The following is a 902-nucleotide window of genomic DNA, read 5'->3' on the forward strand; positions in this document are numbered from 1 at the left end:
CTCGTCGGCGCCTGCGGGCTTCTCGCGCCGCTGCCCTCCGGCGCCTCCTCACGCACCTGCGTCCTCACCCTCAGCCGCGGACCCTCCACCTCGCGCGAACTTTGCGGAGGCGTCCGTACTCTCGCCAAGGTCCGCAAAAATTGGTCGTCATACGGGGAGGCTGCAAGTCGCCTCGCCACGCGCAGCCAGTACCTGCGACTGCACTTGTCGCAGGCACTTGGCGCAAAGTCCTCATCACAATTTATACACTTCATACTGTTCGCGCACACTGCGAGATCGATGCAACAGCTCAATGACGACTAACTCAAAGGTTCCACGAGAACCCGCGAGTAAAAATGCAAGCCATAGAAATAATTATCTCTCCTACCTGATAATGCCGTGAGGATGATATTGATACATATGTTATATCACACACACGCTCTTCCGAAATGATAGCGGCTATAAAGAATATAAATGAAATTGAAACAGTCTTAAATTCATAAACGCTTTTACGGAATATCGAACCGCCAATCGAACCGATACCGCCGATCCGATACAGCTGACCTGATCAATCAAACCGCCTGTCGAACCGCCTGTCAAACTGCCTGCCGAATCGATACCCCGGTTCTATCGAACCTTCTGTCAAACCACCTGTCTGTTCTATTAAACAGCTATTAGTTTAACTACATAGAAAATCATATTCTTTCGCGACCTTCATTAGTTAGGTATATTATACAAGTTAAGATAAAGAATGATCGTGTCAGCATTTGCCGCATCTCAATGTCATGGCAAAGTTACGAAGACACATAATATAAAACCATCATCATACTGCCAATCGAACTGATACCCCCGTTCTATCGAACCGATACCGCTGTTCTATCAACCGATACCGCTGTCTATCAAACCGATACCCCTGTTCTATT

The 902-nt window shown here is 48.0% G+C and overlaps 1 protein-coding gene across 1 annotated transcript in view; it reads left to right on the top strand.

The window, feature by feature from the left end:
* The first annotated feature begins 292 nt into the window (after positions 1 to 292).
* The window catches only part of LOC105450318 (putative nuclease HARBI1), a 2,525-nt gene continuing 1,915 nt past the window's right edge, over positions 293 to 902 (top strand). The window contains exon 1 of the mRNA XM_011690101.1: positions 293 to 329. Coding sequence (XP_011688403.1) covers positions 293 to 329 — 37 coding nt within the window. The remainder of the gene's footprint in view (positions 330 to 902) is intronic.

The sequence above is a fragment of the Wasmannia auropunctata genome, unplaced genomic scaffold (genome assembly GCF_000956235.1).
Source record: "Wasmannia auropunctata unplaced genomic scaffold, wasmannia.A_1.0 LD336064.1, whole genome shotgun sequence".
Taxonomy (NCBI): Eukaryota; Metazoa; Arthropoda; class Insecta; order Hymenoptera; family Formicidae; genus Wasmannia; species Wasmannia auropunctata.